The 22,505-nt window shown below is 31.8% G+C and overlaps 1 protein-coding gene across 1 annotated transcript in view; it reads left to right on the forward strand.

Moving 5' to 3' along the window:
* LOC108685003 overlaps window positions 1-22,505 on the forward strand; it is a 122,728-nt gene that overhangs the window by 66,193 nt on the left and 34,030 nt on the right. The window contains exon 2 of the mRNA XM_018189595.1: window positions 8,808-9,019. Within this exon, the coding sequence (XP_018045084.1) occupies window positions 8,808-9,019 (212 nt within the window). The remainder of the gene's footprint in view (window positions 1-8,807; window positions 9,020-22,505) is intronic.

Raw genomic sequence — 22,505 nt, forward strand, 5'->3', positions numbered from 1 at the left:
TTGTGTTATTATTTTAATTATATATTTTAATTATATATTTTAATATAATTTTTTTTATATATTTTTTATATTATAGTCTTTTTTATATGCATTTGGATGATAAATTTATATTTTAAGACTTCCAAATAGTTTGTACATTCAAATACTCTTAGGGATTTTTCACTCCGATTAATGGCTAATTAATGGTTAACTCAATTATCACGATTACCAACATGGGAACTAAATACAGTTCGAAAAGAAGCTCAGAAAAGAAAGAGAGAAAAGTTCTGATATATTGAACTATAGTTTAATAACTAAAGTTCAATAACAGTAACTACTATTTCTGCGAATTAACCGTTGATTAACTTAATTAGAGGTTTAATGAAAGAGGCTCTTTACTAGATGGGAAAGTCACTATTGACACTGAAATAATATCATATTTTGAGGCAAGGAATAAAGTAATTAATTATAATAAATCTTACTCAGGACAAGAAGCTTTAAGATTTTAAAAGTATCTCCCCTTTAAAGATTGACAAAAGATTTTATAAATATTTTCGACACCTTCAAGAGTTTCAAGTATTCAAAACTTTTGATACTTCTCGAGAAGTTACTTTCAAGAATTTCTAATTTTGAATAAAAGCAATTTAGATTTTTATACGATTGAATTGTTCAAAAGATTCGGAAAAAAGATTCAAATGTTCATCGTTATCTCTGAGGACGACTAAATGAAAATATAATAAATATTGGCCGAGATGATGACATACAATTTACTTTTTCGCGTGACATACATTTCATTGTAACAATTTGTATTGCGCTAATGTACAACAGTTATTACTAAATAATTCCCCAAAGATGATGAGACGCGATCAACATCTAACTTATGCGGCATACTTTATTCCCTTGAGATACGACACGGTGGCAAAGTTGGTGGTATCTAGTTAACCTGTTTCCGGATCTTGAGGTAGAGGAAAATAGGATGTTACGTCAAACTCAATTAATGTCCATGAAATTCAAGGGAAAGGTACGATGCGATGGAAACTAACGTTCGCTGTGTCGATCGGAGTTGACAGAATCGTTTTACGTTTAAGTTAACTTAAACGTAAATAAACTTATAATCGTGACAATTATGGGCCTTGATTGTTTTTTTCGTGTAAAAAATTTAAATATTTTATAATTAAACGATTATTTTTTTATTGATGTTTTTTATTTCTAACGCAATTTATCTTTATAATTTATCTTTTTAATTTAATTTAATTATTAATTAAAATTTTAAATAAATTTCATTTTAAATAAATAAAAAATTCGAACATGTTTCCTTAAAACGATCGATTTGCGCGCATGTTCACGAGTGCCTAGTTAAATAATTTTGTTGTAAAATACTATGCGATAATTACCACGCTGGGTGTTGCCAACTTTATTCGGGATATAAACTTATAAGAATAACATGTTATAATCGTTTTTTTTTTAGTAACTGTTAATTTAATCTTAATTAACAAGAAAAAATGAGTTTGTATTTCTTGCGATGATTATCTTACAATCGCGTCATGTCTTAGCGTCAAAATACTACCGTGTCTCTAGATGATGGTTATCTTATTTTTTTTAGTGTTTTATTTTTTTTCACGCAAAAAATGGAGAAAGAAATTGTTGTATTATTTTTCTATGATATTATTGTGTTATTTTTCTTCTTTATTTAAAAATCTTATGGCTTCTGCACACAGAACGTGGCAACGCTTGCCGCGCGGCGAAAAAAATCACGTCTCGTTTGAAGTAATAATAGATATATAATTTTCACTTCGCGATAAAAGTTGAACTCAATCCAATTTTTGCAATGTATTACATCATTTCTAGAAATTTTGCAAGACGAGGTCGACTTAAGACATAAAATTATTGGCCAGACTTTCGTCGCGCGGTAAGCGTTCCCATGTTCTGTGTGCAAAAGCCATTAAGGTGGAATTACACGATTTCTTGAATGCTGAATTCACCGAATCCGACGTGCGTCGACACTCTGCAACCAATCAGAAAACAGAATTTTGCTTTGTATTATCGATACGAAATAAAATTCTGCTTTCTGATTGAGTGCGTACAATGCGGTGCGCACGTCGGATCCAGTGTGAATCCAGCACTCGCCAGCAGAAAGGATGCGATAATCGTTTTTTGATGGATTCTGGAACTCAGTCTTGCTTGTAAACCTATTGAATGTAGTTGATAGATCCATCATAAGTAAGAACCAATCGCGCAATGAACAAGTCACATTGCGAAAAAAAATTGTTGCAATCTTTCTGCTGCCGAGTGTACAGTCTGAAAAATAACTATGAAATTATAGTTTCTTTTGATTGGTGTATACATGGAAATAAGCTATGAAGTAATTCAGTAATAAATATAAAATCATGTATATGCAGCGTTCAATGCATGAAAGAAGCTTCTAGCGTATATCAGAAGGCATGATTGTATGCATGTATCGAGAAATCGAGCATCCATCTTTAATCTATAATGTTCAACATCTGAACGTGGGATAACCATAAAAAGCATTCAACTGCTTCTATTTATTATCGTCTCTTTTGATAATCAATAGTTTCATCATGAATAAAAAATTTCACAGATGAAATTATGATGGAATTAAGGCGAAACGGACAATTTCACAAATGAAATTAGATGGAATTAAGGCGAAGCGGACATAATGACAAAAGCTTTATTATTTTACCATTACAGATCAAACTTTTTCGCGGCATCTATAATATATATAAAAATTTGACGCAGTATTTTAATGAGGAAAGAGAGCAAGGGTAGCTTGTAATCGATGGAAGTCTCGCGAGAGTCGACTATGATAACTCGACGATACTATCGACGTAAAAAGAGTTTGAAGTGCATAAATCTAGACGTCCATAATTAATGACGTTCTTTTTTAGCGCATTTCTGTACAGTTAAAAACAACTGTAAATTTACTGTATTTAAATTTTAAACATATTTTGCGAATTGTAGACGTCGTACAATCTTGATTTGTTTTAAATTGTATATACATAGAAATACAGCATATATATAGAAATCTGTTTATAATAAAGGGTATTATATTATCACATATATTACAATCGTCATTTATGTAAGTTATTTTCATCGCACATTCTAATAAATTTTTTGCTATTTGCATTCAAACAGAATTTCTTTTTTTGCATGGAAAGACTGAATTTATATGTACTTTAAGTGTTCTAATTAAATATCTTCCGGAATTTCTGAAGTCATCTGTGAGCTTTGTATAATAGCGAGTTATTTTCTATGAAAATTGATTGAATTTTTTATGAAAATTGAGTTAGATTTTACGAAAGGAGTTTGGAGAGAGAGAGAGAGAGAGAGAGAGAGAGAAAGAGAGAGAACTCGAAAATGTCAGTTTTTCTCGAAATTTCTGGAACAGAAAAGATTTTCGATGGAACTTGGCTAACAAGGAGTTCGCAGTCGAGTGAATCAATTGACTCTCTGACATTACCAGCATTTCCGGCTCGTCCAATTTATGACCGCGACTCTACTGCAAAATGCACCTTCATCACTTTTTGCACTGTGTTAAAAAAAAAATAGAGCACCGAAACGAACAATAGGGAATCGGTAACACCGCCTTTTCTCTGATGTCTTTTTTTTGTGCGCACTTTTAGGCAGCTGATAGCCGCGTAGAAATCCTTCTAGAAATCCAGTTATATAAATGCGCATATGTGATTTAGACTGAGACATATTATACAGTTTTGATGGACGGGCGAATAAGGCATCGTCATTCGCGAATACAAAATTACAAATTACATTTCGCGTTCCATTTAGGGATAATTGTGAACACCGACGCGTGACGTCGACATCGGTTTCCTGATAAAAGTATTGCGCGATGACCGTAATATAATTATATTGTAATTAAATGAAACTACACGTACACGAGGGAAACGATAATCCTGTGTAGATTTATTTATATATGCAATATATACGTATATTATTTACAATGATCGTGAAATATTAATATTGAAAATTTTTGGCAAATAGATTATACCTATGACGATATTGAAAAGGCTTTCGAGAATTTTTTACACAAAACATTCAATGGAAGATAAACATAAAAGATGTTTTAACAAATTTATTATTACTCTAATATAATATCTACAATAATTATATAAAAATATATGCTTAAAAATTTGAAGAAAAAAAAGGAAGATGCGACAAAATTATTTAAAAAACGAAAGAAAAAAGGTTATTTATGATTTACAAGCTCCAAAAATTTTTATTTGATAAACTTTTACGACAGATAACTCTTTTTAGAAAGAAACATTTTTTTCTCTACAAAAATATGGAATCATAAAGTCTTAGATTAAAATTAAAGTTGTGCGTCATATAAGACAGTCTGTATATCGAAATATAACAAACATAACAAACTACTAGAATATAAGAGTTGAAAAAAAAATAACATGGTTTATATCGCGAGCGTTGTTAATGGAATTTACACAGTAAGTATGGTGTCTTATAGAGGCAATTTATTATGATATAAGTGACACGGGTGAGTGAAGTATTATATTCGAAAGGGTTGTGTTTTAGAGCACAAAGATATTATTATGATTATCAAACAAGCACCGTTAAGCTCCGCACTTGGAACAAGAGCGGAGAACAATGGCATCCCTCTGTGTCAATTCGAGATGCCGATCCATATTTGGCGCGCGCTGACTAACTATTGTATCAATCACTACGTTTGTACAGTCGCAGAAATGTGTTTCTGTCAGCGTTCTCCTTTCCTCAACGTCGTTTTGCATTTTCAAAAGACAAATAATATCGATTGTGACGCCATCCGCGCGAGTTGCACGATTATGTTATGCTCTGCATTGCGTTATATTATATTATACATGTAATATTGTACATAGGTGTAGTAAAAAGAAATCCATTATTTTTGCATGAAATTGAATGGAAAAATAATGGATTTCTTTTTACTACACCTAATACATACATTTTAACGAAAGATTATTGGATCGCCGAACCGATCTTTATTATCACGTTACGATGCTACGACCACCGTTCTGCGGTCGTAACTTTGGTTTCGAAACTACCTGTAATGCGATAACGTAAACACCATGAGTACGAGATATTTTGTTGCCGATAAAAGTGACGATATGGCAGTCGTTGGTCTCATTTAACTTTTATTTGCTCTTTGAATATTATTCGACGATGGCTGTTTCTGTACGGTGTCCGAAAGAAACGAGAACGAACGAGCTGTTTAGCAGTTTTATTTAACGCACTCGACACCTCGGATGTATCTGAATTTGAAATAAAATGAAATATATTCATGCGCGCTCCAGTAAAACTCTAGTGAATATGTAGATCGAAATGGTTGCAACCATTACAGAATCACTGACGGCTACAGCAGTGCTGTATATCTATATACATATATGTATAGATATATACATATATGTATATAGGTATATATTTTTATGTAAACTTTTATCCATATAAGTATATTACCCATGTATATATATATATATATATATATATATATGTACATATATATCCTATATATAGGGTGTCCTGTAAAAAACACAAGGACAGAGTCCTGAGATCATTTTGAGACGAAAATTCTAATTAAAATGTCGAGGTTATAATAATGTTTTGATATTATAAGTCATATCAGTAATTAGAAATATTAATAATTTTTGCATAATTATCTTAATATTTTGTAATCTTTAGATTATCAATATTAACATGAGAGAAAACAATTAGCTTTTGACTTTATGTTGTAAATTTTACATTGCAAATTTTAGGCTTATAATTCAAAAATTATCTTCTATAATTTGGTATTAAAATTTTCATCTTCAAATAAACACAGGATATATACTTTTAAGCTGTTATGCTTTTTACGGGACACATGCATTGTTTATGTATTATACATACATATTTATTGTTTTCATTTGTCGGATTTATATGTATGGATATTATATATAAATAAGGGTATTCATCCGCTTTTTTTTTCAACACATTAAACACTTTTCGTGCGCATAACTCTTTTGAATATATAAACGGATATTTAACGCCTCTGACATGTTCGCGATGTTTGTAAGAAAAATCTTTCCGTGTACTAGCAAATTAGAGAGAAAAAAATTCATTGTAATTAGACTTTCACAGATAGCAATGCGAAGGAGAAAGTATAACTACATTAAATATCTATAAAAAACAATTTTTATTATGTAAACACAAATGTTGTCTGTCACATTTCTGATAAATGTTCTACCGAGTTGCAGCAAACAAGACATTTTTTGAAAGAGACGTAGTGTATTTTCTATCTTGACTAGTTAAGCAGCTAAAACTTTGAACTGAGAGTACTGAGACCTGTAACGAAACAGAAAGATTTAACCACAAAAGAATCCTAAAACGAAATGTAGGTTCTAAGTAACCGCAATGGTATTGGGAGATAAATCGATTTCATGAACTATATAAAGTTGCGATTATGTATGTGCTGGAAAATTTATGAGCGTCGGTATGTATCTAGTGGAAACCATTTACTGATATCTCTTAAAACATACATTATTATTAGAATATTATTAGAATATGAAATACAAAAATCTTAAAAACATAAAATATGAATTATAAAAGCATTAAAATTATTTTAAATAAACAGTATATATGTATTTTTATATAGAATTATAGAAATTATAGAAATATAGAAAAAATTCTAGTGGGAATTGAAATTGAGGAAAGTTGTTGCGAATTTTTTGATTGACAACAAGAAAACATCGTTTGTTAAAGATAATATAACATCTCATTAATTAAAGTTTATAATTTCTGAGACGGCGAGATCGCGATTATGTTTTGCATCACTTCTAGCTTTGGATGTAAACAACTTTCGCACTCTTTGTCATGCAATTACGTATTTTCTGTCGTTCATATGGAACAGTAGAATATATATAGAACGAACAATTTATAACGTTAATTATAACCAAAGGATTATCTAACACAGTTGAAAACCCTTTCTTATATTCAAAAAAGTGATCTTGCAATTATAACGAAAATGATCTAAGTGTGAAAAATAGCTAAAGTAGAAATTTCTAGCAAGTACCAAATATGTATTACATCTAATCATATAGATGACAGAGATAGAATTTAGATTTGTGTTATAAATTCTATATGTATGATACATAATTTTCTATCAGATACAAAAAATAGCTATAATTCTAGCTGAAGCAGCATATTTTTTTGTGTATAATGAAAATATTAAAATAAGCTTTGGAATTATCCAAACTAAAAAAATCATTTTATAAATAATTAATTTTTTCAGAAAATTTAATGACAAGACTTTATTTTATTTTATGTATCAATACATTTTTTTTCATTCACACAGATGTTACTTTGACAAAATTTTAATTTGAGATCTTAGCAAAATATTTAATATCAAGAATTAAAAAATTATGAAAAATGTAGAAATGTAGAAATGTGGTATGATTGTGACTTTGTTAAGCAAAAACTGTCTTCATTAGTCAGAGAATGCGCTTGTAAGTTTGAATTTATCGTAGAAGCGTTCTGTTTATTTTGTTTTGCTTTTTGTTTTCCTACTATTCTCTGTCAGAGGTAATTAAAAGTATCCGGTACAGTAAGTAGATTACGTAACGTAATCCACAATTCTGTTTTTCACTTTTTAGATTAGACAACTGACTTTTAGATCAGACTACCACGTAACTTTTACGACTTCCGATCAGAAATTTCTGATTAGTCATGATTTCTGTATCGATTTTCGGTTACGAGATGAAAAATAGCCGAAAATCCCAACGTTTAATTTTTTGGCAGTCTCTCATTCTGATCACATACTTCGTTTTGCTTTCCAAATCCCAAGGATCACTGATCGTTGAGGCTTTTTATGTACGCAAGATCAGTCACAGGATGAAAAACGAGAACATTTATATGGCGTTCCGATCAATGATTTGAACTCGAATCCTGAGCAAACGAACACGAACAAATATAAGCACTCGCAACGTAGATGCCATTTGTACTCACTGAAGCAGCTTGTTTGTTCGTATTTGTTCGTGTTTGTTTGCTTGGTCTGGATACGGCTTGATGAGCTCCTGGACACGTGATCGGTTCTCCAACGGCAAAATAGGATATTGATTTAAGCGACATATACGAAATACGAAATACGAGACACAAAATACGAAATATTTCAAACAAAAATATAGGAAAGCCTTTTACATACATTGAAACAGAGTTTTGCAGTATTATATTAACGATACGTAGCTTTCTGATCTAACTATTTTTGTACTGCAAAACGATGCCGGAAAATTCTCGAAAATTTTAAATAGTAATACTTCTTAGTTTTATGATCAAATATCGTATGTCATGAATGCTGGAATTTGTCTTTATTTATGGTCTTTTGTATTATTTAACAATGATATTCGATATCTATGGGCGATGATAAAAAAAACCAGTTTTTTTAAATCGCGTTTTCAACGTACGAAATGTCACGCTATCAGCAGTTTTTACGTGGGCCAATTCGAAAGTTTGTAATATCTTTCCTCAATCTTCTAATAAACTGTTTAAATACAATTTTATATTATATTTGATATTAAACTAAAACCTTTAATTAAATTTACACAATGTACGAATTGAAATAACTTATTTAAATAATGAAAAAGAAATTAAGTCGACTGTCTATCCATAATCAGCATCGATTTATATAAGTAAGTAACAAATTTTTATCTAAATTCAGATGATGTACAGACAATTTTTTTTTTAATTTACTCTGAAAATATGATAGTTGTGGTATAATACAATATTTTCAGGGTAAATTTTAAAAGAAATCTCTCCGTGTGAAATTCATTATGAAATTGCAGGTGGATCGGATGGAAAAGGAGGAAAAGCAGGTAGAGGGTGGTCTGGTGCAGTCTTCCGGTGGTGCTTCTGATTCAAGGATGGGCCCCGGACCTGATTCCGGCAGTAGCGCTCCCTCTTCGGTTCCCCAGTCGCTGATTACCTCGAGGGACGATGAAGATGATGAGGATGAGGAGAGTAGTGATAAGCGGTCTAATTACCATCGAGGATCAAGGTTAGTTATTTTTTATGCATCCTTGCACCTTGACCATAATCCTGATTTTAGCCTTTAGCATTTTGATACACAAGTCGAAAGATGGTTTCGTGCCATAAATTATATGGAATAAATTACATATTATTCAAATTAAATATATCAAAATTTCTGATTACAGTACATAAATATGTAAACGTAAATTAAAATCAATGTCATTAAAAGATTACTTGTGTGGAAACTAGCGATTGTTCTTTCCTTCAATCTTTTAATATGAGTGCTGTTTCCACATCGGATATATCGGTTAATAATTTAACATTAATCTCATTAAGTATGAACTCGTTAACGTATACGTTCTATTACATATGAGTAAAATTAACACGTAATTATATTTGCCACATAATTCAGCTTGAGATCAAAGTTTATGAAATAAATCTGCTTCGTCCAATAACAAATTTTTATCTTCTTTTGTATGGAGCTGCAGAAATTAAAACAAATTACATAATTGATAAATGCATAACGTACACATTGCACGAAGAATATCAGTTATTAATTGCTGCATTTGTACAAAAGGAATTGAAAGAAACATGAAAATTTGTCTATACACATGCGCATTTATTCGGAGATAGCTACTTTATGTTTCTCATTTACGCTGGAGATAACTACTCTATATTTCCTGTCTTTTTGTGCAATTGATTAATTGCATATTAATTTAAGCGTATCAATCAGCTGTACTGATTTAGGTGTCCAATCAAGGAAATCCAATTAATTTCTATAATTTTGATGTGTGATCGCGTACAGAGAGAGAGATTTTGAAAATAGAGACGAATTGCTACTACTGCTTTTACGTGAACTGCGAAAAGAAAAATGACAAAGAGAAAAATTTTACAGGTGCATCTCTGCGAAGGAGATAGGTTCATAGAAAATTATATAATGCTGAATACAAGATTCCCTTTTACTCATTTTCCTCGACATTTTCCTCTCTTTACTCACGAAAGAGTGACGACCATTCCAGTTAACAGCAGCAGCACACTGTATAATCTTGGAATTGATTTGTCTCTTGGTACGCATGTCGTCTTGATTCAAATTTAAAATAATTCGCATATCGAGAATGCAGAAAAACTCGCTAAATTTTGTTGTTTAATTTCTAAATATAATATATTAATATTCTTGGACGGATTCTTCCACGGGTGCTTTTTATATAAAGATTATGTATTTCGCGGGTTTCCTCCGTGTCCAGATCCATTCTTGGAACTACCAACGTTTCGTGAACCTTGTAGTCCACTTCATCATCCAGCACAAAAACAGTCTGCAATCATCTCACTTGTACATAGAGTTTTCTGATAAAGAACATCAGACAAAACTCAACCACTTAAAACTAGCCTTACAGAAAAATGACAAAAAAGCCACAATCAAAACAATCAATAAACATGCAAACAAGATAACGGTTTCTGATACACAATCAGACGAAAAGATCCATTCTCCCAAATATGTCAAAGGAACAACAGATCGGATTGGCAAGATATTAAACAAACACAATATCCGAATTATCTTTAAACTACCAAAAAAGATAGGACAAATCTTAAGAAATCTTAAAGATCAAAGCTTTCCATTCAGCTCCACAGGAGTATATAAAATACCTTGTTCCTGCGGGCAAGTATACATTGGAGAAACCGGGAGAATGGTCAACCTACGGATAAAAGAACATCTCTATGGCTTCTTTAAACTATTGTGGTCGTTTTGTCAAACAGTATTTGATGTCCTGTTTCGATGTTATGTTCTGACATCACGTTGAGTGAAGAACACCAACGTAATGTCAGACTAAAACACGTCACGCAATCAGCATTATCAGAACAACATCGAAACAGGACATCAAATATTGTTTAACAAAACGAATAGCCAACATTACATCACACTTTCCAAGAAAGTATAGAGAAGTCATAGAGATACAAAAATACCTTAACAATCTAAATAGAGATAATGGCTATAAATAAAATATGGAAAACCATTCTCCCGGTTATTAAAGACTGACCAATTTTCCCCCACTCACATTTTTCTTCTTTCCTCCCATCACTCCAAGTGTAATATAAAAGGAACGGCCTGGAGAAACAGCTCAATATCAGGTTGTTCCTCGCCCTGACGAAGTGGACTGCAAGGTTCATGAAACGTTGGCATTCCAAGAATGGATCTGGACACGGAGGAAACCCGTGAAACGCATAATCTTTATATAATATATTAATATTTAATTTCTTTACTATTATTATGCGAGCGTTCCTCGAATTTCATCGTGATTGTGACGATAGTCAATTGTGACATTTTCTGCGATGTCTGTGCAAACTATAATATTTGAAAATTTTATTCGATACTGGGCATACATTTAATCCCGCTCATGGTGAGAGTATTCTAAGTATCGATTGTGCTTTCAACGCGCATTAATATTCAATATTTAACAATACCTGAATACGGCAATCTGTGTTGCAACATACATAGTATATTTTAGGATGTAACGGATAAATTGTACTGTTAGAACTTAAAAAGCAATACAAATTTTTTTTGTTATGTCCAGCGAACTCTCATGACTCTTTTCTTTTGTGAAGATCTAGAGTTCGAATATAAAGACAGTTACGAGTGACAGATAAATTGAACCGTTACATCTTAAAAAGCAATAAAAATTTTTTTCTCTTATGATAACCTAAAGACTCCAGTATCTCCTTGTAAATGTCAGTCCAAGATAAATTAAAAATCGGCATGTAATATGCAAATGGCAGGATTAAAGAGACACCGATGATGCCCTCTTTGGACACGCGACTAGAAAAAAAAATGGTCGAAGCGAAGTGCTTCTCGGTTTGTTCGTCGCTTCTTCCCCTCAGCTCTCTTGTGGTCCAGAGTTTGAACACGACCAGAGTTTGAAATCGGTCAAAATTCGGCTCCTGCTGCGTTTACTCCCATACGTGCGGAGCTTGGACGTAACAATAGCGGGAAATATCGGTTTTAACTCTCTAACAATATTGCACATTGTTTCAAACTTCATCAACATTCTTCGTTTTAAATTTACTATTAAATTCTTTTACTCGCAATCATCTCAGGCGGATAAAAAATATTGTCAATGATGAAAGGATAATTAACTTATTCTTATTTATTTTATTTACTGTCTTTCTCACAATCTCTCTCTTTTAATTTTACGGTTTTCTGATGAAACGAGTTCTAGGGGTTAAATTTTGTAAATTATTTTGAAAATTATACTTTGTAGTAGAAAAGTAGAAAACTTCTCTGAAGTAGAAAAGCGAAACTGATTGTAAGTAGTATTTCATTCTAAGACGAAAATAAGTACTGTATTTTAAAGTCATATGCAATCGTTCTCGGCAAAGTTTTACGAACATTTGGCAAGTGTGTCATATTTACAAATTCCTCATTTCTCGATATGTTAAGAATGTAATTCATTGTCGATGTTATCTCTGTTCTACTGGAAAATATCACGAGCTGGACTTATTTCCAATTTTTAAAGACATTTCGCCTCGTATATACGCTTTTTCCATCAGTTCCAACGAACTTCCCACGATTATGGCGGAGTATGATCACGTAATCTAACGAGTACTTGAGTTTTGATTAAAAATCACCACTGGCATGCACTTCACGTTCTCTCAGACAGAAAATGCGCAAACGGCATTCGTAGCGAGATAGATGATTACATAGTTTGCTTGAGATGCACGAATGCATTCGATTTATGGTCTCCACATTTCAATTAAAAAATAAATACCTTTAGTTTACGATATCGTACAAATATTAGGATCACAATGTAATGCGAATCTAAATCCAATATCTTGTAGAATATCATAGAGTTGCATAAGTGACTCAAAATGTCATCATTCTGTATATTATATTATATTATATATAATATTTATATAATATAATATTTTAAATATGTTAATATAAAATATATGATTCAAAAGAAGATGAGAAAGAGAATTAAAGTTAAAATTTTCTATTATTATCGATATTATATTCGATGATCTGCCTTAATGTCATTATAAGCTTTCTCTCATTGAAATACGTCTTCATCCGAGGAAAAAATTCAGTCTCGCGATAAAGACTGGTTCATTCGATATCTCCGCGAGACGCGATATTACATGTCCGCCGCGACAAGAAAATACTGCCTCGAGACATAATTCTTGTAAGTTTTGGAAGAAAATCTCTTACCTTTTGCATTTTAGCGAAAATGGGACGTGTCTCCATCTTCATGAACGCAAGAGCTGTAATTGACCCGAGAATAATAATCCACGGGGAGATCACCGGATCGACGTTATTAGAGCTGCACTAATGTCATTACAGTAAACCTGGTCAGCGCATCGATATATAAAAAAACGTTATTTTGTTGCAGTATTCTCGTCGTACATCTCAGTTTCGTTCTTTAATCTTTTTTCAATTAATTATGAAATTTTAGAACCGGTATGTATTATAACCGGTATAATGCGGAAAGCTAAAATTGAATTTGATCGAATTTAATTTACTCTTCTTTTAATATTTTTATTCAGAATTTTGTAAAAATATCCTAAAGTCTCCAAAATGAAAAAATGTGGAAATATAGAAATTGTATTATTATATAATATTAATTTATTCCGTATAGATACAAAAATGGTTAAGTAATTTTTATCTTACAAGATTAGTAAAACATTAGTAAAAATATTTTAGCTATCTTTGTCGAAATTATAAATTATTTTGTCGAGATAAACATTACTTGTCTGAAATTAAAAATATCAGAAGCAGAAAGTAAAAATTACAATTATGATAAATTAATTTAAGTAATTGTATTTTACAGTATAAAGTAAATCATGTTATTTACAAATAACTCTAAGCTAACAACTCTCAAGACTTTATATATTTATTATTATATCACGCAAAATAAATTTTGTCAACGCTAAAGCAAAAAATATTTATCGATAAAGTAAATTCTACACCAATAGTTGTAGGAAACTTTCAGTAAGGTTTCAAAATCATTTCGAACCTTTCACATTTCATATGTAATAATTCTGAAAGAATTTTGCAATATATCACATAAAATGTTGCAGCAGGAGTGTTTCTGAAATTGTTCACAAGAACACAATTTTACAAAACTTTCAGTTGAGTTATTTCTGTAACATTTCATATGAAATCGTTTTGCAAATCTTTCAATTAAGTTGTTTTTGAAATCTTTCACATGTAATAAATTACACATCTCCGCTTACAAAGGTCTCGGCGGAGAGCATTTACTCGTAAACAAGAATCACCTTGGCGAGAATGTAAGGAGCATTTCATTTATAAAGTGAGCCCAAAATCGGGCTCCAAGATGAAAGCACATAAAGTGTTTTTTTTTTTAAAGCAAAATTTCCCATACAGCACAGAAACATTTCTGTGAGATCTTTCTGAAATGTTTCTGTGCTGCATGGGATTCTATTGAAATGTACGATAATTTATAGATTAATAAATACATAGTGTAAAATTTACTCCACGAAATGTAAAGACTTTATATCTATACGATGATCGTTCATTTACCAAAAAAATAAAATAAATTTTACATTTATAAGTGAATAGTGCCTGTCCTTATGGACCTGCCATTTCCATTTTTAATTCCATTAATATTGCAACAAAAAACATAAGCTTTTCTTTCTTCTTCCTCTTCTTCTTTCTCTCTCTCTCTCTCTCTCTCTCTCTCTCTCTCTCTCTCTCTCTCTCTAAATTTGATGCGCATGGCGAAGTAAGATATTTACGCTACTCATTTTGTTCCATTATTTCTGCTACTGATAATTAATTTAAGGTCTCCTCAAGTAATAACGCAATTTGCAGTGTTTCTTTTACAAGAACTTAACGAAGAGAAAGAGAGAAGAGTTGATCTATATTTAATTTTAATTTGCTTGAGCTAAAATGGAGATAAATGAAAAGATTTATCCAGTTTTCCCACTAATTACATGTAAAAAAACTATACAAAAAAATACGCTCGCACGTCTTCCGCTTCATGCTCGTCATTGTTTCCTATATTCCATCTTCTGTAATGATTATCATGATCAAATGATGGATTTGAAAGGGATACATGAGAAATTCGCATGAACAAGTGAAAAATTATTATCGGAAAGTGTTACTTGATTTCGAGTGTCCTATTCTCATAATTTGTGTTATAAATTTTGACAAATGCTCTGACGTTGACAAATCTGTGACGTTAATCAGTAGCAAAGGACTTTTCCACGAAACGTAAACCGTATTCAAGCCAAAAACTTTCTATTAGATAAGGTGCACTACATATATCAGTTAAAATCGCTTGTAGATATATAGGTCGATTTTCAGCTTACGTTCTCAGCCAAATTGCTCTTTTGTGGGAGAGTGCTTACTGTATCGCGACCAAGCACGCGAGATTCTTTGTCCGTTCAAATTAATGTAGAAACGGGTGAAGTTGAATTCACTTTTCGCTATAGTACTCATTAAATCTAAAGCTAACGTGAGTTTTACATGCACGATCGCGTTCGACCACAATGTTCGTCATTCCTAGAGCGATGCTGGAAAAAATATAATCGAATTAATGAGATACGATAATCTCGTGCTTTATTCGATCAATTGAGGTCGATGTTTTGTGAAAAAAAAAAAAAAAATCAATTTTCTGGACCTCGTAATTCTTGAGACAATGAAAATGACTCTTCGCTAATTACTTCTTCATTATTTAAAATTGTATGATAAAATATTAAACACTACAGATTTTATTCATACAGAACATTCTTTTCACTTTGTATGCGAAACAAATCAGTCTATATAAAAAAATGAAACATTTTTCTCTCATATCTTTTTGAAGAAATATCTTACGTAATATTAACAATCATCTTTACAATCATCTGCACTTTAATGGATTAAAATGAGCTCACAAATTTAACGGATGTTATTTAGTTTCAACTTGAACTTCCATTTATTTATATCCTAAAAAATTCGAAAAAGGAGAATATCGAGTTTCTACGAAAAATATAATCTCTGTTTATTCACATGTAATGTATTAAAAAAACAGGACAACTATCTCATCTCACACGAAGTTCCCGTCTTGATTGTCGAGTGTTTGCTTCTCGTTGCTTTCTGGAGAAGTTGCGAAATGAAAGTACCTGTGATGTGACGCGGAAAGCGAGAAAAGCAAGACATGCTAAATTTTCGCTCATTTGCTTCCGCCGCTTCCGTAACGTACTTCTACAACAATGTCGTCGTAACGATGTTAATGAATAACATTTCATTATTTATTTATCTTCTGATATTTTCCGCTTTAAATATTATACATCGTCGGTAAACTGAAATGTAGAATTAACGTAATTTGTTGGGAAAAGCAACGAATAATTTAAGAGAAAATTGAAAATGTTTTATGTGAGTTGTAATCATTTAATTGCTGGGATCCGAGATCATAAATTTCTATAATACGAGATATAATCGAGATATTACCGAATAATTCGACAGAAAATTGAAAACGTCTCGCCAAAATTGCGATTATTCAGTTACAATTGCTGAAAATCGAGAAATTAGGGCGGCAGATATACGGCTTCCAAGAGTTTCGAGAGCCGTGTAAGAGCATCGTTGAATATTTTTCATCGTCAACTAGAAACGCAAATAGTTTATCACGTGTTCCGCGCAAATTCTTATTTCCGTAAAAGCGGAATTTTTATAGTGTTACATTCAGCGGATTCCTTCCTTTCGTGGAGAACTTTTTGTGGAGTTTGTCTGAATATAAAGATAATTATGAGTAACCTTTTAGATTCGATCCCTCGACATGAACTTTAACTGTTTAATAAAAAGCAAAGTTTTTCATTTAAACGATATTAATTTTTACAAACATTTTAAGGTTATTTTTACCTAATGATACATGCCAAAAGTTTTCGTCAAAATTGTCTTCTGTAAAAGATTTGCAGATATTTGGGCTTAATATTCTGTTGTTTCACATTTCTGTTGAAATCCTAAGGAGTAACTATAAATATCACGCACTAAGTGAAAATCACAATTTTTATGCACAATATTTAATTGAAACATTGATATTTAACAAACCTTATTGCATTATTCTACCTTGTATTTGCTACATCGAAATGGTGAAATGTGAAATCATTGAAATATCATAGACGCAGCTTTCAAATAACTGTCGATACAATAATATTAACGAAATGAAATCCCAAGTTCTCATTTAATTACATTACAAAGTGATTATTAATTAATTATATATTATCTCTCGCTGTAATTGCGTTGTAAGTTACGTTTGTATAAGTCGTAGAAACTATTAATTCACAAAATATTCTTTACGACACAAATTGCGGTAACTGAAATCTAATTTATAATTTAAGCTAATAGCAGCGCGCTCTGATTATTCGATTTTCGCAACGCGTTTCGACAACACGTCATATATATCGAAAACGCGTTTTCAATACTGCATGATAAATATCAGTCGAAACATTTCGCGATTGTAATGAATGGAACTTTAATTGAGCGATAATGAATTTGAAACGTACGCTCGTGTTTTATTTCAACGTTTAAACACAGCATTTCTCTTTTGTAACTATACGCCCAATGAATACACTAATAAACCGATGTGAAATATTTGTACACAGCGTACATATACTTTGATCCAATCAAATGTTTGTTACAAATAATACTTTTTTTTTAATACATGATCGGCACGTGTAAGCGGCGTAATACGATTATCTGATGTGCGGAGAAAACGTTGAAGTTAATAGGATTACGGTGCAGTGGTCAAAAATATAAAATATAAATTTTTTTTAATTTCTTAAAAATTTGTCACTAAAAATAAAATTTTTCATTAAAAGTTTTTTTCTTTCAAAAGCCCCCCTCTCATATCACGCATGAAAAGAATCGGAACGTTTTAAAAAAGCAAAGCGTTACAGAAAATAGAAATGTTTTACACAGTGTATTATAAAAATTATTAGATGTAAAATCAATATAAATGATTTTGTCATGCAGATTTTGTTAATGCAGATGGAAACTTTAAACCTTTGCGGTCGTGCATATTAGATGGCCTGTTTTATAAATGAGTTATATATTTATTTACATTATCCGTAATACAATATAATGGAAAATCTGGATGTACATATTTGTATACAATATTTATACGCGATTTATCTGATTGTAGTATAAATTAAAAAGAAATTGCACGAAATGCAATGGCTGAAATAACGGCTGTATATTAATTAGGATTTAGTTGCACATTTTGACTCGATTTCGTTGGCACCCACTGTTCCTCTCTTGCCGCGCATTGCCTAGTAACAAATCGTCAGATGCTTATAAACAACGCGTGTATCGCTTCATCTCAGGAGCCTATTATTTTCCTACTATTACTTTCCTACTTCCTACTATCAACTGTACTATACGAATGGAACTGATAAATCTCCCTCAACTTAAATAATGAATTAAAACTTTCTTTTTAGAATCCGACACCTATTCCTCAAAAAGAAGTAAGTGTCGCCAATGAAATCGAACCGAAATATGTAATTAAATCTCAGCTCTGATTATTGTCTATATGAGTCATTTCCGCATTGAGGATTTACGATGGTTAAATGAAAAATATATAAAAATATATCAAAGCAGGATAAAACAGAAGTTTAAGACTCATCGCGAACTTAAAACCTCTCAATTTACCGTGCTTCTTGTGAAATGTTTAAGCTCTAAATTGTTCTGGCTCCCATTAAAGTTTGCTCTCGAAGTTCGAAAGGACTGAGGCAAGGCTTAATCTCCTTCTTATACACTTGGCTGATCGCGTCGAAGCTTTTTCAAGATATACAACGATCGCGGTCTTTCTATTGTGATAAAGCATGTTTTACGACGAAAGCGAAAATGCGAATGATAGCTCGGTGAAATCTTGCATGTAAGCGCGAGAAAATATAATCCGAATTGGACTAAATTTTGCGGAAAAGTTTCTCAGCTGGTCTCATCAATCATGACGAGCAAAGAACATTGTGAAGTTGTATATTGCGCTTAATAAATTATAAAGAAAAGAATCTCTCAAAATTGCGAGATCAGTCTTGCTTTCAAATATATTTGAAAATACAAATATTTAATATCAACTCGAAAATTGGATAATTATCTAATATATAGTAATCTTCCTTTTAAGGTTGGACGGAAAAAAATATAAAGTATACGTTAAAATACACGTTAAAATTCTAGTTTTCTGCCACGTGGAGTAATTGGAAAAGACGACGCAACTAATTTCCAAGTCGAAGTTTTGCGTCCGACAGGAACTTGCGCCTCGTTGCTCGCCGTCTGTCTCGCGTGTCTATTTCTTTTTTCTTTTCTTCTTGTGACTTCTGTGACTTTTCAACACGCGTGGCGCCTCGCGCAAACAGGACGTACAATCAGGGCGTACAAGTTTTGCCTTTATTTATTCAGGACAAATCCAAGGATCCACTTTTCCGAACTTCGTGAAGCCAGATTTCCGTTTTCCCAGGCCGCTCGCATCTCTTCATCGTTTCTCAAACAGTGGCGATTTTTCCACGGTCGCATCCTCGCATTTCTAACACAGCGGTAAATCGCACTTGGCAAACTGTCGGCGTTATCAAGAGACACAATTAATGTCCCGCACTAAGTAGACGCGCAGCGAGACCGCCCCATGTCTTTACGCCAGTCAGCGAATTGCAAGCATCCGAGATTATCAGTTTTTTCAACAAAGGCTGAATCGACGGCTTTAGGATTCCCTTAAGACGTCTTACAGACTCCCTTATGACATTTTACAGAATTATTTTTATGACGTCTTACAGACATTATCCTTAAAACTTGCCTTAGACATTTATCTAAAAAATAAAAATAAAAATTACTGATACGGAAACGCGTTGACAAGAGGAAGTACCTATATGAAACAGAAGTTGGAATTATCTGATAAATCGATATGTGAATGATATCATACTTAATACATATTTTCAATAATAATACTTGTGACAGATAATAGATCGTTATTGAAAATATATTATATATTAAGTATGATATCATTCATATACTATTTTTATTTTATCAGGTAATTCCAACTGCTGCTTCATCTTGTCAATGCGTTTCCAGACAGCTTCGTATAATTGTGTAATTGTAGAACACTTTAATATAAAACAAAATATTAGAATACCTGATTAATTATCAATAATGTCATAGATTATGTAATGTATTCAGATTGATCAGATATGTTATGCACTCGATTGACATGTATAAATAAAATTTGCAGTCGATAATGTAAATTGCTACACATAAATTGCTCCAAAACTTGAATAATTTCTTGACATCATTAAAAAATGTTTGAAAGACATCTAAAAAAAGACGTCTTTTGGAAAAGTCCTAAAGATGTCTAGTTCAAAATATCTTGGATGTCTTTCAGACATACATGTTCTTTGGAATAATTTGCAAGATAATAACAATAATAAATTTATCAACAGAGTCCGGATTGCGATGCTGTTTATGCCCACTTCAAGCGTCGCGCGCCGTGAGAAGCAATTTAGAAATGCGTTCGGGAAAACATTATTAACGTTCTTGTTTGTCGCGCGCGACACGCGATATCCAATGAAAATATATCTTTAGAATGAAAACATCGGTAAAGCTGTACACTCATTGGATATCGCATGTCGCGCGCGACGAACATTGCGTTGGTGTATCGGAGGCATAATAGATTATAAAAAAAATGAAATAGCGCTAGTTGCGCTACTAGTTTCCCCGAATCTTTAGACTTAGCGGGACGGCTATGTAGACGGTACTGCTTCTCAGCGAGCCATGCTTGGATAAACGCGATCGGGAATCTGTATCAATATTAGTCGATAGGTAATTATAAATTCGACACATTGCGCGTCAATAAGATTGCATTAGTAAGATTTGTGATATTGAGAATTAATTAAGCGGATGTCTAAGTGTTGTGACGAACGTACACGTTCGTCATTATAGAAATAAGTGTCTAATAGATGTTTAGATATTCAATGTCCAGCAAGAGAGTATCTAGATCATATAATATAAATTGGATAGATTGAACGGTAATCCGCTACCCGGCGAACAATTACAAGAAAAAAAAAATTAAATATCTAGGTGTTATCTATGTTTTCGCCGTTGAGAAAGTAGATGTTTAGGTGTTTTGTCGTCGAGGAAGTGTAAGGATGTCTAAATGCTCACTTTCTCGACGGCGAATATCTAGACACCTATTTCCTCCACGGCGAAAATAAATAAAATAAAATAAAATAGACAACATCTAGATACTTAATTTTTTTTATTTAGATAATACAATATCTAAAAATTTTCTTTTAAAATATCTAAAAGTTAGATATAGATTTGAAAATAATTTTGTTGAACTATCAAAATAATATGTTGGACATTCAAACACGCAATATCGCAAAAAATTTTGACATTTATTTTATGACATTTATTCTACGTAATTATATTGAAGAATTATTTTTAGATTTATATTTAATAGGGGTGTATGAGTGCCCGAAAAATTCAAATATCCGAGTCGGATCGGACAATGATCGGATCGAGTCGGACAGGTCTCGACTATTCGGAACCCGAAACTCTTCGAGAATTCGGGATTCGATATTCGATTTGGACAAAATTTTTCTGATTGATCTTAAATTTTTAAGTTTGGAAGCATTTTTGTATGTGTCGTGTAATTAAATATAAATATAAAATTGTGTAGTTAAATGTAGTTAAATAAAAAAAAACAATGTGTGAATAATTGCTTCATTTTAAATTAAAGTGTAGAAAGCATCATTTTTTGACGTTTGTTAATATTAATTTACTTCGTATAAGGTAGTGACAGAATTGGATTGATCTGTCCACTCATTAATTCTGTCGCTTCTTTGATTGGTTATTTAAATTATTGGTTGTACCGGAACAATAATTTCCGCAAATTTCCATTCTTTTATTTTTTATGTTATTTAAATTTTCCGATCTATTATCTTCATATAACAACGTTCATATGCAACGTTCAAAGATTTTCGCAATAATACTAATTTGTATAATATGTCGTAGTATATCGAATTTTATCGCGTGTCTTGTATTCATAAATCCGATCAAGTTGTTCTATAATTGATATAAGACGCGATAATTTTATAATGAAGCGTACGCTATATCATCGCTATATCATCCCGTAAAATGTACGTCAATAATATACCTCTCGATCTGTAGGAAGCTACTTATCTTTAATGTTAGATAAGTAGCTTCCTACAGACCGAGAGATATGTTGGCGTACATTTTACCTTTCGTTCTGTAGGAAGCTATTTATCTTTGACATTAAAAAAATTATATATATATTATGTATATACCCCTAATATTTATATAAGCGTTTTGGAAAAACAAGTGATGCTACATACATGCATTTACAATCGTTTTTATGATATAATCATATTTGTATGATATATATTTTAAAATTCATTCAATGAGACATTTTACGGGATGACATTTTCGCCAGATTAGAAAAAGTTATTGCAACAAAAATTTATAAGATGTTCACAATACAATAAATTATGATGTATATGAGATATGTATATATTTTATA

The sequence above is a fragment of the Atta colombica genome, unplaced genomic scaffold (assembly GCF_001594045.1).
Source record: "Atta colombica isolate Treedump-2 unplaced genomic scaffold, Acol1.0 scaffold142, whole genome shotgun sequence".
Lineage (NCBI taxonomy): Eukaryota > Metazoa > Arthropoda > Insecta > Hymenoptera > Formicidae > Atta > Atta colombica.